Source organism: Lynx rufus, unplaced genomic scaffold, assembly GCF_022079265.1.
Source record: "Lynx rufus isolate CCGP_SWC_20201006 ecotype Redwood Valley unplaced genomic scaffold, mLynRuf1.p SCAF_64, whole genome shotgun sequence".
In the NCBI taxonomy this organism is placed as follows: domain Eukaryota; kingdom Metazoa; phylum Chordata; class Mammalia; order Carnivora; family Felidae; genus Lynx; species Lynx rufus.
In genome coordinates this window covers 104,064-118,577 of record NW_025814883.1, presented here as the reverse complement: position 1 = coordinate 118,577, position 14,514 = coordinate 104,064, and the positions used below count along the sequence as shown (strand labels likewise).

Genomic DNA, 14,514 nt, shown 5'->3' with positions numbered 1-14,514 from the left:
GCCATCATCCATTTAGCTTTCCCTGCTTGTCTCCCAGATTCAGAATTTTACTTATCTGAATATATGCCTTCCCATGAGGAGAAAAATCTAGTTTTGAGACAAAAATGAATTCTCTACTCCAAGCAATAATACTTGAATTGCTGAATTTAGGGTATAAATGGCAATCTTAGACATCATTCAGTAGTTTTCAATCTTTCACTGGTTGCTGGGGCTCCGGTGCCTCAGGAGCATCATGGAGTCTGTGAAGGGGAGTTTGTCCAAGCCTTACCTCAAAAAGAGCAGCCCCTTTTCTGCCTTTCCTTTTGGAGTTCAGGCAGGCCTTTTCAGAAGCAAATAGTTTGAATACCTATGGTATAGTTCCCCACATTTTACCCTTAATTTATCCTTACAGAAATTAAAACCCGGGGTGGTAAAGATTTGCCCCGAGTCTAGTGTTCAAAGCAATGAGAACAATGATACCATCAACAAACATTTTAATTTTAACATTCTTTTGAAAAACTCAAGCTAATTTAAGCCAATCTCTCTTGTAAATCAGGGGCCAGCTGACTAAGTCCATAGGCCAAATCCAACTCAACACCTCTTTTTGTAAATAAAGTATTATTGGAACATAGTCACACCTACTTTTTATTGATTGTCTATGTCTGCTTTTCACTACAACAGTAGTACTGAGTAATTGCAACGGACACTGTCTAGTCCACAGAGCCTAAAGTATTTATTGTCTAGCCCTATGTAAGAAACGTTTGCTGACCTCTGGTCTATATGATATCCAAACCACCAGGGAATGAATGCATTCATTTAGTAAACACATTTAGTCTACACATTAACAACCAATGTGAAGATCTCCCCCCCCCCCCCCCGCCAAATGACATGGCTCACCCCAGGACTCCACCTATTAACTGTGTTTGGTGTTCTATCCTGACACTGGTAGCATAGAACCCCGGAGACCCAACTGTTGTTAATTAAAAATTTAGGGTGTATGTTCAACCAAGTTGTACAGTGACATTGGGCACTCGTATCACCTTCAGAAAGGAAAACTAAAAAAACTGAACTTACCTGTATCTGTAGACCTCACAATACCAGGGCTGCTGCTTCACATAGAGAAATGCACAGATTTGCACAATGCAGGTGAAACAGGTGTTCAAAAAGACTGAGAGCAGCAAAGGGGGAGAGAGGAGCTGTCCTGCCGGTCGGTAAGGAGCCAGTTTGGGGTAGGCATGAGTTGAACTCACTGAAAGACAAATGCATTTTCCCCTATTACGGTTTCATTATTGACAATAGAAGATTGAGATGCCTGTTACCTTGAGACTTCCGTTAGGATTCAGATTCAGCAAACATGAACTCAGGGTTTACATCTAGGGAAGCACATGTATATAAGCATTGGTGTATATCCAATGCTACCAGCCTTTGCCACTTCCATGCTTTTGTTTCACCTTCAGAAACAAAAAGAGGTTTAAAAGCTCTATAAATAATACATTTACCATATTTCATGGTGCATATATTTTCTTCACAAGACGACCAGGAAAGGTATGTAAAATAGAAAGGTGGCCTTCCACATGGATAAGCAGTACTATGATCTCTCAGTGCTGGTAGGAAGGCAGAGAGTTTAAGATAAGGAGAGTAAGAAGCATCAAGCTAGATTAATCTTCATATGCTGGAGATTATTTTTTAAGTACTGATTTTATTATTCATTCATCCAACATTCTCTGAGCACTTCAGTGTACCAGGATAGATGCTAGAGGTGTGTTCTGTTCCCTGCTGGATAAGTGTGTAAATGGAGAACTGCTAGAGTGTATTAAGCTTGGTTAGCTTCCAGATGAGAGTATTAAAATGTATTATAGCTTTGATCCTAGAGTTTATGTATTTTTTTAATTTAAAGGATAGGCGATAGGCAGAGATTAAACAGAACAACAAAAACAACAGACTGCATCCTTCTTAGGAGCCATATGTTCTAACAAGCTATTGAAAATGGAATGTACTTTACTTCTTAGGGCAGTGCAGGGAAGAAGCATGGAAAAGTCAGGAATTAGATACACTACATCAAAGGTTTACACAAGAGTCGTGTTTCACTTCTTGTCTTCATAGCTGATACCTTTTCCTTTTTCATGGCAAATCATTGGTTTCTTTGATGTAAGGAAGAAAGTAGAGTGTGTATGCTGAGCTTTGTGTTCATGAATGAAGGGGTAGGGTGGTAGGAGCAGGTGTCCAGTCTGGGATGATAAAACTCTAAAGTAGGTCTTCAGTTTGCTCGGTGGGTTCTTGGGTAATCACCTGAACCCTCTGGTACTTCATTTTTCTCATGTATAAAATGAATGTGTTGGAATATCTAAATGATCTCCAAAGTCTCTTCCAACTCTTTTACTCTAAAGCTCTATGACTAAGGATTTACCTTTTTTTTGCTTAAGTTTATTTATTTATTTATTTATTCATTTGGAGACAGAGTGAGCAGGGAAGGGGCAGAGAGAGAGGGGGAGAGAGAACCCCAAGCAAGTTCTGCACTGTCAGCATGAAGACTGATGCAGGTCTTGAACTCACAAACCGCGAGACCACGACCTGAGCTGAAACCAAGAGTCAGAGGTTTAACTGAATAAGCCACCCAGGTGCACCTAAGGCTTTACCTTTACCAATTTAATCAATATTTCCCTGGGACAGTGCTAGGTTGCAAGGTGTGAAGTATGCACAGATGAGGAGGTCATCTCATCTGCCCCAAAGAACTTGAAGTCTAAAGGAAGACAAAGACGGGTTGTAATAAAGAATTTGGTTGGCTTTTATTCCCAGTTCCTGGGATGTATCCTCTAAGTTGTTGGGATTTCCTAAGTTGATAGGAGTGTCTTTATTCATGATAGCAATGATGGTTTATGCAAATAAGATGACAGATGGCAGGCATAAAGAGAGTTGGTGATAAAATGATAATCCAGCATATAGATGCCATGACACCAAAGGTTGAGATCAACTTGGGGCACCTGGATGGCTCAGCTGGTTTAAGCATCCGACTCTTGACTTTAGCTCGGGTCATGATCTCGTGGTTCATGAGTTCAAGCCCCACATCAGGCTCTGTGCTGGCAGTGCAGAGCCTGCTTGGGATTCTCTCTCCCTCTCTCTCTGTCCTTCCCCTGCTTGCCCTCTCTCTCTCTCTCTCTCAAAAGTAAAACTCAAAAAAAAAAATTTGAAAAATAAAAAGATTGAGATCAACTTCATGGCAAATGATTCCACCAATCATGTCTAAATAATGAAACCCCAGTAAAAACTCTAGACACCAAAGTTCAGGTGGATTTCCTTGTATGGCAATCCTCTGCATATTGTCACACATTGATATGCCAGGAAGATAAGGCAAACTGACACCCCAGGAAGAGGACAATGGATGTGTGGGGATCCTCCCACCAGACCTCACTCTCCCTTTGGCTGGTTCTGATTTGTATCCCTTTGCTATAATAAAACTGGAATCATATGTATAGCACTTCCCTGAATTCTTTGAGTTGTTGATATGAATCACTGAACCTATGGGGAGAAGAAGAACCCCCCAATTTTGCAGCCAGCTAATCAGACTTGTGGGTGTCATGGGGGCCCCCAAACTTATGGCTGAGGTCTAAAGTAAGGGCAGTCTTGTGGAGGCTGTGCCCTTAAGTTGTAAAGTCTGGCCTCACTCTGGATGGTTGGTGTGAGAAGTCATTGCATGGCAGGCAAGGAAGGGGCACCATGTGGACTGTGGTCAATGCAAGGAGACTGTGCCCTGGGGCCACAGAAGGCAGAGAGGCTACATTGTTTCTAGTTTTTCCCACGTTCCTGCACTCAAGGAAGAAGATGGCCACCAAATGACTAAGTAGGCTGTGGATAATGGAGAGAAGTCTAATTGCATCTCTGTGTATTCTGCTCTCCGGTGCTCTCTTTCTCAGATGCTCACTGAGCTTCTGACTTTTCTTTCACACAGAGACTGTGTTAGATTGAATTATTCGCCTCATTGTGGTAGAGTGCACTTTACCACCCTTTAATTTTGGTTTTGCTTTGCGATTTTCTCTGGCCGAAGAGATGTTAGCAGAGGTTTGAGGCCTGCTTGCATGGCAATGCTTACTCTCTGTGATCATGCTCAGGTCTGTTAGGCCAGCCTGGGTCCAGAATTAAAACTGTGGAGCTGACTTGAATGAAACCCCTAACCTGGGGCAAGACCAACTGATCTACCTCCTAAAACAGATCAGATTCAGCTGACCTAGACCAGCTGACTGACAGTCTACCTACAGAGCAATGGTATTGTAAGCCACCGGGCTTTGGGGAGAAGTTTGTTATACAGTAGTAATGTGGTAATAGCTGATTGATAGAGTCCTAACATAAAGAATATTTTAACTTTTCCCATATTAGAAATCCTAATACTTTCTGATAGAGAATGTGTATATCTGACTATAAAATTAACGACTAGCGTTTAAGGGCCCCTACTATGTTCCAGAGGCTATGCTATGTGTCTTATACACATCATTTCTTTTTTTTTTTTCTTAATGTTTATTTATTTTGAGAGAGGGGGACAGAGAGCCAATGGGCGGGGGGGGGCAGGCAGAGAGAGAGGGAGACTGAAAATCCCAAGCAGGCTCTGCACTGTCAGCGAGGAGCCCGATGCTGGGCTCGAACCCACAAACTGTGACATCATGACCTGAACTGAAATTGAGAGTCAGACACTCAACTGACTGAGCCACCCAGGCGCCTCTAAACGTTATTTCTTTAAAAATCAGGGGCGCCTGGGTGACGCAGTCGGTTACGTGTCCGACTTCAGCCAGGTCACGATCTCGCGGTCCGTGAGTTTGAGCCCCGCGTCGGGCTCTGGGCTGATGGCTCAGAGCCTGGAGCCTGTTTCCAATTCTGTGTCTCCCTCTCTCTCTGCCCCTCCCCCGTTCATGCTCTGTCTCTCTCTGTCCCAAAAATAAATAAAAAACGTTGAAAAAAAAATTAAAAAAAAAATCAATGCAAAATAGGTATCTCATCTCTATTTTACAGGTGAAGAAACTGAGCTTCAGAGAAGTAGGGCCCCTTATGTAAAGACCCATAGTTTGTGAGCAATAGGGTGGTAAAATAAACTTAAGTCTGTAAAGCCTCCCATTCTCTGCTCTATAGCATACTACAGTAGTGTGGATTTCATGAATCAAAAAGGATAAAAAACTTTTCTGAATTGCCCAGGTTTCTTCAAAATGATGTTGATATATGCAATCATGTTGCATGGAGAGAAATGTAAGCTTGTGAAGTGTTATATTTTATTCAGAATTAATCACTCTCTCCTCTGAGAGTCCACAGCACATTACTCATTTTGCTGCCCCGTAGTGAGGCTGTCTCAGATTAAATCTAGTCGTTGACACATGCACTCAGCAGACTATGAGCTCGTTGAGGGAGGAAATCTAGTCTCATACCATTTCCTGTCCCTTACTGAAATTAGTATAGGGCCTGCTATGTGGGAGGACCTAGCAGTTTCAAATTTTTATTTTCAAAGGATACTCATAATTTTTCAGCATTATTTGGATATATTGTGGGTGTGATTCTCCTAAATAGTTGGCTTGCTTTATATTATGGACATTTCAAGTCATGTAACTCAAATTTCCAGAGCCTCCTGAACCCACCTGAACCACATGCAAGATTTTGAATGTGCCTCATGAGGCTTTTAAGGTGAAAAGATCTCTGTCTTCCATGATATTCTCCAAAGGGAGCAAGAACCAAAAAAAAAAAAAAATTTAGGATTCTTTGAAGCAATGTTGGAATTTATGTAAGAGATGCATTTACATAATGGATGGAGTCCCTCCTACAGCCTTTTTCTCTGGACAGTACCTCCTTCCACATGCTGAAATGGTTGGCCTAAATGGAGCCAAATTACATGACCTCATTTTCATTCACAGAAATGACTGGCTTAAGGTAGACATCTTACTCAAGTTAGGTCAATGAATTTTCTCTCCAAAATATTTGCAAATGAGACACCGAGAGGCTGAGCTAATTAGCTGTGCAAAGACAAACAGAAAGGTTATGGAGATTCAATAATAGAGACACCATTTAGGGTCATTTGCAAGGCGAATGAGTTTAAGTCAGATAAAAAAAGAGTGGAAAGGAGAAGAAAGAGACAAGATGGTTTCTTGGAAATAAAAAAAGTGGCCTCTGTTTTTCACTCTTTGGTGTTCTAGTCCTTCTCTGGACTGGGTGCTTCTGAGTTTCTATTCTCAGATTTTTTTTTTTGAGAATTATATTCATAAACATCCCCCTATCTCTATTTTCTTGATCTAATTTGAGTGGGTTTTGTTGAAGAGGATAGAGATGCAGCTAGAACAAATTCCTTTCAAAATGGCTCCTATACCTACTAGGGTCAAATTGAGCTTTAAGACATACATTTTCTTAATTGACTTCTCTGACTTCATTTTACTATTCTGCTTGATTTCCCCTTTAATATAGCTTGTCTTATTAGCTACCTTTGTGTTACCTTAAAATCTTGTAAGAACAAGGCAGTATAGGAAAGCAGGTGCATAAAAAATTAAATATGCAATGGCATTATCTTTGTGCCATACTAATTCAGGCTTGAGGTTAAACACCCTAACCTGGAAACCTGGAAAGAAAAGAGCCGTGGTGAGAGTGATTTTATATTAATCGTCCAATTGTCAATGACTACTAACATCTGCAGATGAATGTCCACAGTTCTCAACCTGGTAGTCAAGTTCTATGATCTGACCCAACTCATCTTTTCAAATTGCATCTCCTGCTGTTCCTTTTCACATACGCTACAGTGTGGTCAAATTGAAAAACTCATGCCCCAGCTCTCTCTTGCTCATGCTGCCTCATTCTACTTGAAAAGCTCTTCTTTTGGGAAAAGATTTTTGAAATCTGTCCATCCTTTCTATTTTGGTGCAAATGTTACTTCTTCCATGAAGCCATCCTTAGTATTTCTCTCTTTTCTCCATTGCCATCTCTGCCTTAACCCCAGATTATCAGAAATAACCTCTCGTTTCTCTGAACTCCCAAAGCACCTGCTGTGTTCTGGCACTCACTACTTTTGACTTTCATTTCCTTCATACATTTGTGTGAAGCCCCCTCCCCAACTAACTCTATACTTCAGTGATCAGTCTTTTCATGCCCCAGACACCTATGTACCTAACATGTAGTAGGAGATGAACACATCTAAGAGGATGTTGAATGGGGCTTTTCCTCTGTCTGAGGAATTTTACTGAATCTCATATTTGATAATGATAAATCCCAACTGAATGTAAAGAGAGATCATGCCATATCTCTGTTGTACTCACTCAGAGGTATCCATACTGGTCCTTCAAGTGTAGCCATGCCCCTACCCCCAAGCAATTACCTATGTGCCAAATCCATAAGAGAAAACCATGCTTTAAGGGAAATTGTTAAGAGCTGCAAGAATTATGGTTATCTTCCTAGCATCACTCCAATCCAAAATTAGGGGAGGTCAAAAGAACTACTCTACGAGAGACCTGAAGTGTCTTGAGGGGGAAGATTGGCTTGCCACCTTCGGCTGCAATAACAGAGGAGAAGGACGGGGGGCAGCAGCGAGAGAAAGCTATATATCTATCCATTAGGTGAAGTGGAAGCTATGGAAATTAGCCAGGCTGGGGCTGTGTTGGAAGGAATCCACCCAGTGGGGGCAGTCTGCGGGGGCTAGGGAGCCAAGCAGTAGAAAAAGTCTTCGTGGTGTTTACCACCAGCAGGCAATTGTTGAAAGGAATCCTGGGGAGTCAGAGGGAGAGAATACCACCCATGTCAGGAAGGAGTCTAGTCCAGAGCAATTCACAGGAATCTGAAAAACCCCCAAACTCACCAGTGATCCCATACCAATTGCCTGAAGTTTAGATGCCTGCCACATTAGACGGTACTTGACAGGACAAAACTACAATACCCCACGTGTATAAAGGGCCATTTGCTTTTGTTGTTCCAAGGTTCCCTGAGCAAGGGGCCCAAGGAAAGTAGAGAGTATGGCCTTCTCTCCCACTGCTTGCTTCAAGGTCAGGTTTGATCTAGAGGAAGAAAAAGTTTGAACTGGATGCAAACACGAAATGTTCATTTACGATACCTAGGCTTTTGATGTCTGAAATCATTTTAATACCTGATATTGACCAGGAAGTGATGTGCCCGTGGGATGATTGGGCTTGCAGTGATGGAAAAACAATAGCGTTTGAAGGCAGAGGAGAAAAACACAAACACTACTACTCACGTTTTTGGATTTTGAATCAATCAGCCTAGCTGTACGCATTCTAACTCTGTTCAAGGGCTCACTGAGTTAGCCAGTTATTTCAAAAGAAGAAAAAGAGATTAGGTGCAGGGTGGTATCATTCATCTTGCTGTGAGTGCTTACAGTGTGTGACACACTGTGTTGTACCCTTCACATGCATTGTTTTGTCTGATCCTCACAATCATATGAGAACATTTCATGTCAGAAAATTATTTCATAAATAATTTGCCAAAGTTCTCAGAGATAGGGAGTGGTGAATAGCCATAGCCTTCACCTTTGTGCTACTGCTGCTAGCTTAGCTCCTGGAAGTTCCTGGTGGTTTTTTTTTTTTCTTCCTCTTCTTCTTTTCTTCTTTTAGCATCATCGACCATGTTCACAAGTAAATCATACAAAGTGCTTAAAAATAGCCAACATTGCAAAGGCAATATCATTGACTCAAAATATTCCAGTCATGTGACTATTAATAATGCACAGAAAAATAGGCTAATGGACTACAAATACACATTTCCACCCTAAGAATCGAAATTAATGTCACGTATGTTTCTGACACTGGTAAATTTTGCCACAGGGTTGATGTATCCGTTTCATGTTTTAAGATGCTACATGAAATTCTCAAGGTTATTAATATCCTGCATTGTCTGATTTTTTTTATCTGTTTTCATAACAGTCCCATTGTTGAACAAGGAAAAAGAGATGACTATGTCATTCTTTTTCTTTGCTCTCTGTTGAGGCAGTCTCCTTTCTCCCTTATTAAGAGTTAGTATGAAGCCCTGAGTTCTTGGATAAGAAATACTTTATCGCAGTGTCATCACAAAGGAAGGAAATGAGCAGTAGCTGCTGTGAGTCACACCTTGCTTTTGAGAGAATTTCTAGAGTTAAATGCTCGCATTTGTTCTCAACATGTCAAAGACCTAGCAAAAATCTGGTTTCATGTCAACGTGAAACATAGCTGAATAATGGAAAGTGACCTTTGGGTTTTAAACATTTCCCTTTCTAGGTTTCTTGTACAATTTTCTATGTACAAGACACAAACCTACAAGGAACTCAGAATACATTGACCATTTTATGAAGCTAAGACTTATTTGCTATCAGGATGTTTTAGTGCCAAATCTCAGGACTTCAAGCCTCCACTTACTGCCAACACCTCTTTCAAAAAATTCACAAGTACAAGTGGTTTCAGTAGTAAAGGTGTATCATTCCCAAAAGCTTTTATTTGTATGAGCATTTCTAGAATGTCATGGGTAAATAAATACAAATAATGCTGTTTACTTTGCTGAAGTACTTACTTGTTAAACAGACCATCAAGGTAATGGCTACGTCTTGCATGAGATACTGGTAATTCCCAAAAAGCTGTAGCTGCTGGAAAGGAAATAAAAGTAAATATAAATGTTGCTTCTGCCATTATAGCATTTTTATTATTGCCAACTCTCTTTCTGAACGTAATCAGGAAGCAACTGTTATTTTTCTCTCCTCTTTAAAAAGAAAGTAACTTGCCTATGATCTTTAGCATCTCAGTGTAGATAATGAAGCCAGATCACTATTTTCCCAGTGTTTAACTTAATTCCATGTTAGCAACAAGAGTCAGTCCATTGGGAAACACCCAGGCTTTGGCCACAGTAATCTAACAGCTGTAGTCTCAGCCTGGACATTTGAATTCTCGACATGAGATACCCGCTGGGAACTTTAAGCTTAAACATTTGAAATCCAAGCCTCAAATCATTCAACAGGTGTTCCTCTCCATCCTATCCATGGATTGAGTTCACAAATAGTTCTCTTGGGGTCCGTTCACTTTTATAAACTGAACAACTGCCACTATTCCCAAGGAAGCCCATTACAGACTTCAGTCTGGTATGCTTGACTTTCTAAGGTCTGTGTAGACATAGAAGTTGTTTGAAGTTTACATTTATGGAGTCATATATAAAAGTCAGCATATAACCTCCAGAAATTTGCCTTGCAATACCTTTTGCAGCCAGGTCTGTTTATGTGCTTCATAGCTGCTGACTGAGCACTAACTTATAACCTGGTCTGAGCCATTATAGACCAGATTTATGCAAATGAGAAATACTTCTGGATTTTTAGAGTGTGAAACCAAGGCCCTGAAGTTTCTAATTTAAGGTCTCTGGGGGACACTCTTTTCTGGGTCTAAACCATCAGAATGAATGGCTTCAGGCTAGACTATCATTCCAATTCTGTGTGTGAAGACTTTGAACTGAGAAATATTTCAGATTTTTAAGAAGATACAAATGATTCCTCATCCTCCATAATAAAGGGTTCCCAGTGGTTCTCATCCTCTAATTCTCTGTCCTCTTTACTTTTCTTTCTCACATCCTTCCTCTTCTTTCCCCCTCAGAATGGTGCAGTTATATATAGGCAGGTGACATGAAACAGGGAGGAATTTTCACAGGCAGCTTCAGTATTTGTTCCGGAAGCCGTTTTCATAGAACTATGGGGATCTGCCAGCCTGACCTCCCAGAAGCATATAAAGGCTTGGCTAAGGGCAAGATCTAGTATGTTCTTAGCGATAAAGGCAGAATTTGAATCTAGGTTTTCTGACTCCCAGTCCAGTTTCTGTTTCTACCCACCTGGTTGCCCCTTAGCCCTCTGTGTCTGATTCTTGTGCATGATAGCCCACCAGATGCTAGAGACCTGTGGTCCTCATTCATGTCTCAAATGTCCCAGGAAAGCAGTATAGTAATAAATGCTCCCTGAAGCGCTCCCTGAGTCTGTTGGATCATTTTACTCTAGAGCAAGTTATGACTGAAATAATGAAGATTTTCAACTTATACATATCTCTTCCATATAGCTATTTAATTTGTAAGTGATTATTTGTAAGTGATTATTTTTATCATTTAATTGCAAGTCTTTTTTTTAATTTTTAAATGCTAATCCTTTACTAATGACATGTCTATGTGTCTAACTTCTGCGCGAGTTCAGAAGTAAAGCTCCAAAATGTGAGTTTTTCTAGTTTTTGAGCCCTTTAAGGTCAAATTCCAGAACTTCTCTTTCTTTTTATCTCTTCTTAATCTTTTGCCCATAGTTGGAGACCGACTTCTTGTTGAGTTGTATTTACGCTGTTCTGAAGTTCTCTTCATACTCCAAGCGGAGAACTAAATGCTTGAAGTGGTCAAGTATCTTAGGTTATCCAGAAGAAAACAGCACTGCTAGAAAACTGATCTCTAGCTACTTATTTCTAGCTCCATGCTGTGTGTGCAGTTATGCCAAGTTCCCAAGTTTGCAGACATCTGTTTTTGAGAAATGTCATTTATTTATAAAACATTAAATCCTGTGTAGGAGCCACACCCCCAAGAACAAACCAAGTATGTAAATGCAATTAAAACTGGGAAGAAATTATTTTGGTTCATACCCAATAGAGCAGTGATGCACCAATAAGTTGGATTATGCCATACATGGTCAAGTATTTAAATACCCCAAAGGATGAAACCAGAGCAGCTCGGCCTTCTCTGTTTAAGAAAAGATAAAAATAACTGGTTATGCATAATATACATCTCCCAGTCTTTTATATTTCAAAGGGAGTTCAAATTTAATAGCTTGTACATTAGCTTGTAGCTAATACATTCACTTAATCAATGATTCATCGTCTCAATTATTTGTTGAAACACTCATCTGTTCATTCATTTTCAGCTTCTATCATGACCTCACTCATTCACTCACTTTTATTTAGGGCTTATAAGGTATCAGCATTGTGCTAAGAGTCATGGAGTATATAAATGAATCAGGCACAGTCTTTATTTTCAGTGACTTAAAAAGATTAACACATATATTAGAAACACATGACATTATGATGAGATACAAAATGTCAAGCATTGACTCAGCTGTGACTCTTTACATCCTAACAACAGGCTTCTGAGAACTGAAGTGTGTATGTTTTGGAGTCCCGTGGAGACATTAAGCTAAAGGACAGGTGCTTCTGCATGTTAGGAAGTGTGGGTGTGACTCCAATATGTGAGATGAATTGGGTTTTGTTGGTTTCCATACTCCAGGGAGAACCCATGGTAATAATCTGAGCTGGTGTGCCCTTCAAAAGACATAAAGACAACAGTAAAAACCACAGGTTAAAAAGTAAATATCCACCCCGCCTTGAAAAATCCTGTTTGGCTGCTATTCCCTTAACTGAGGCTTGGTGTGGTGGTGGGTTATGACAGGCCAAAGAAGACAACAACACGAGGCAGGAACACATGATGGAGGGATGGTGAACTTGGCAAACAACCCTTCCTGCAGCCTGCTCTCATCAAACAGAAGCGAATTCACATGGGGGGCAGCCCATATCACCGCCACCACCACCACCACCCCACATTGACATGGGCATTAGTGCTAATTGAAGCTTTTGTCAATGAAATGGGGACTCGAGAAGGAAAACCTTAAAAGACAAACTAATAACCACCTGGGCTCAGGCAGGATGAGAATGTTTGGGAGGGATGGGCCAGGATGCATTGGGCAGATGTTCTCCACCAGGCTGTGAGGCACTAACATTTGTTTTCAGCACAGAGGGTGCAGCAGCAGACAAGCTGAGAGTGGGGCAGGCATGTGAAGCCTAGACCGTTTTCTGACATAAACTTGGTGGTTTCATCCTTTTTCTCCTTTTGTGAATCGCTCAAGAAGCCATTCTAAATAAAGTATGGGTCTCCAAAATTACTCCTATAATTATGAATTTTAAGAAGCCAATTCATTTATTTATGCAGCCTACAAACATTCATCCAGTGCTCTGTTGTGTCCAGCTTAGTGCTGGGCACAATAATACAGAAATGAATAAGGTGTAGTCCTTATCCTAAAAGGCTTCCACTCTAGCAGGAAGTCAGTCATGTTTCAAAAGATACAAATGAAAACCTGTGGACCTATGCATTTAAAACTGTACCTCGCTGCCCCTCTGGAGGATGTTTTCTCAGAAATAAGCATACATCAAGGATAGCAAGGGTAAAATGAGCCTAACAGAGCTGAACCGTATCTCATTTCTATGAATCTAGGAAATAAAAAAGCAAAGAGCTTCTACCTTGAGTCTTACTAAACCATCTGCCACTAGAGAAATTTTACACCATGATGTGTATCTTAAAACACTGCATTCCATTCACAAATGAATTGAGCCATGTGTGTGAGACAGCATCTGAAGTTCAAATTGCACTGCCTCTCAGATGGATCAAATAGGCACTTGTGCAACCATCCAAGAGTTTAAACTCCCTCCACACCAGTTGCTCCAGCTTACCCTCCATAACTCCCACCTGAGAAGCCTCCCAACAGGACGCTTAAGGAGGCTGAGAAGCCTGGGCTATTGGGCTCTACACTCTCCAGTTAAAAATCCCATTTCTAAATGTGGCTCTCCACTCCTCCCACTTGGAATGTTCTCCCACCTCCTTCCCGTTTACGTACTTCCTATCCATCCTTCAAGTCCCAATTCCCCTCCTGAAACCTTCCCTCCTGGCTTGAGTTACCAATCGGAACTACTGGAACAATTACCATATTGTTTGAGCATTAATTTTTTTAAAACTAATTTGTTCAGCACTTCTCACTGATCAGGCAGATGATTCTCCATTTTGTGATTATATTTCTATCTCTCTGTACCTTTACTGGAACATGAGACTTCCAGGACAAAATCTGTCTCATCCTTTATCCACCATATTTCCAAGCACAGTATTTTATTTTATTTTTTTTTTTTTTAATTTTTTTTTCAACGTTTATTTATTTTTGGGACAGAGAGAGACAGAGCATGAACGGTGGAGGGGCAGAGAGAGAGGCAGACACAGAATCGGAAACAGGCTCCAGGCTCCGAGCCATCAGCCCAGAGCCTGACGCGGGGCTCGAACTCCCGGACCACGAGATCGTGACCTGGCTGAAGTCGGACGCTTAACCGACTGCGCCACCCAGGCGCCCCGAAGCACAGTATTTTAAAAAGCTCCATGAGTTGTATTGATGTAGGGACAGGGTCCTGGGCACTCTCATTTCGTAGTCACTGGCTAGGAACCAAATTTAAGGCAGTAGAGAGTAAGGAGAGGACTTGGAGACAGTCTCCCAAAGACAATCCAGTAAAACATAATGCCTGCTTGGCTACGGATAAAGAAAGGAGAGAGTTCAGATTTCTCTGAAGTTCTGAGGGCTCTAAGGACCAGATAGTTCTCAGAAGCAGAGAACATGGGAGTTAGGAAGAGGAGTCTCCTGCTCTGGAGGCAGGAGAGCTGCTGATGTTTGAGGGTGTGGAAGGACACAGGGGCAGGCACCCCGAGTTCAGAGAGATGTGTCAAACTATTTGCCAAGCAACCAGACACGGGCATAGAATTTCAAGCCTAGCACCTTTAGGTGAGTAACCC

The 14,514-nt window shown here is 41.1% G+C and overlaps 1 protein-coding gene across 1 annotated transcript in view; it reads right to left on the bottom strand.

The window, feature by feature from the left end:
- LOC124500936 (probable cation-transporting ATPase 13A5) overlaps window positions 1-14,514 on the bottom strand; it is a 115,713-nt gene that overhangs the window by 12,417 nt on the left and 88,782 nt on the right. The window contains exons 24-26 of the mRNA XM_047064797.1: window positions 11,562-11,658; window positions 9,484-9,556; window positions 1,054-1,228 (exon numbers count right to left, since the gene is read on the bottom strand). Coding sequence (XP_046920753.1) covers window positions 1,054-1,228; window positions 9,484-9,556; window positions 11,562-11,658 — 345 coding nt within the window. The remainder of the gene's footprint in view (window positions 1-1,053; window positions 1,229-9,483; window positions 9,557-11,561; window positions 11,659-14,514) is intronic.